The 894-nt window shown below is 35.2% G+C and overlaps 1 protein-coding gene across 5 annotated transcripts in view; it reads left to right on the top strand.

Moving 5' to 3' along the window:
• The window catches only part of LOC103799688 (pumilio homolog 2), a 61,290-nt gene extending 60,776 nt beyond the window's left edge, over window positions 1-514 (top strand). For all 5 annotated transcript variants that reach the window (XM_009072030.1, XM_009072028.1, XM_009072029.1 and 2 more), the window contains one exon: window positions 229-514. In XM_009072030.1, coding sequence (XP_009070278.1) covers window positions 229-360 — 132 coding nt within the window. In that variant the 3' untranslated portion in view covers window positions 361-514. The remainder of the gene's footprint in view (window positions 1-228) is intronic.
• The last annotated feature ends 380 nt before the right edge of the window (window positions 515-894 follow it).

Below are 894 nucleotides of genomic sequence, written 5' to 3'. Positions count from 1 at the left end.
CTCCTTCCCCCAGTCACCACCAGAGCTCTCCCACAAAAGTACTTACCCCCCTTCTGTGCTAGGTGTGTCAGTTGGTGTGTACAAAACACGAATTTTACATCTTTCCAGAAGCTTCCAAAATGCTGTAATACAGGCTTCTGGCATATTTTTGCATAGTGTTTTGAAAGTGTAGTCACCTCTACTTAAAAGTTTGGATGAGGGAAAAAATTAACCTGTTTCTTATTACAGATTCGACCTCACATCACGACTCTGCGTAAATATACCTATGGCAAACACATTCTGGCCAAGCTGGAAAAGTATTACCTGAAGAACAGTGCTGATCTGGGGCCAATTGGTGGACCACCAAATGGGATGCTGTAAAAGACAAAAAGAAATGGAAGAAAAATTAAATTGTGAATGATCAAAACCTACAACTTAACTCTAAATGTTCTGATTTTTTTAAATCTATTTATTGACTTTGTTCATCCATTTGTAAAATTTTTATTCTTGTGTATATTTTTGGGGAGTGAATTATTAAAGAAAAAAAGAAAAAAATATCTCCAGCCCTGATCTGGAGACCTATCAGATTGGATGGCTGGCAAAGCACAGAATGCCTGTATATGATGTAATTGTATCAAAATAGCTGTCACATATTTTGTAAATTTTTACCTTGTAAAGTCACTGAAATAGTTTTTAAAGGGAAAAAGTACAGTATTCTTTTAATACACTGGCTTGCAATCTGGTAGGTCTACCCAGCATCATAGCACAACAGGTTTATAGAGTTGTATATAGAATTAATCCTTATTTTTTCCCTTTTGTGTGAAGTCTTTTATACCAGATTAAAATTGATCAGCTGCATAAACATTATTTAACATGTTGAAAAGTTAAGTTGTGTTTTGGTGGTTCACAACATCC

Source organism: Acanthisitta chloris, unplaced genomic scaffold (assembly GCF_000695815.1).
Source record: "Acanthisitta chloris isolate BGI_N310 unplaced genomic scaffold, ASM69581v1 scaffold1053, whole genome shotgun sequence".
Lineage (NCBI taxonomy): Eukaryota > Metazoa > Chordata > Aves > Passeriformes > Acanthisittidae > Acanthisitta > Acanthisitta chloris.
The sequence above is the reverse complement of the archived record's forward strand: the minus strand, read 5'-3'. Positions and strand labels throughout refer to the sequence as shown.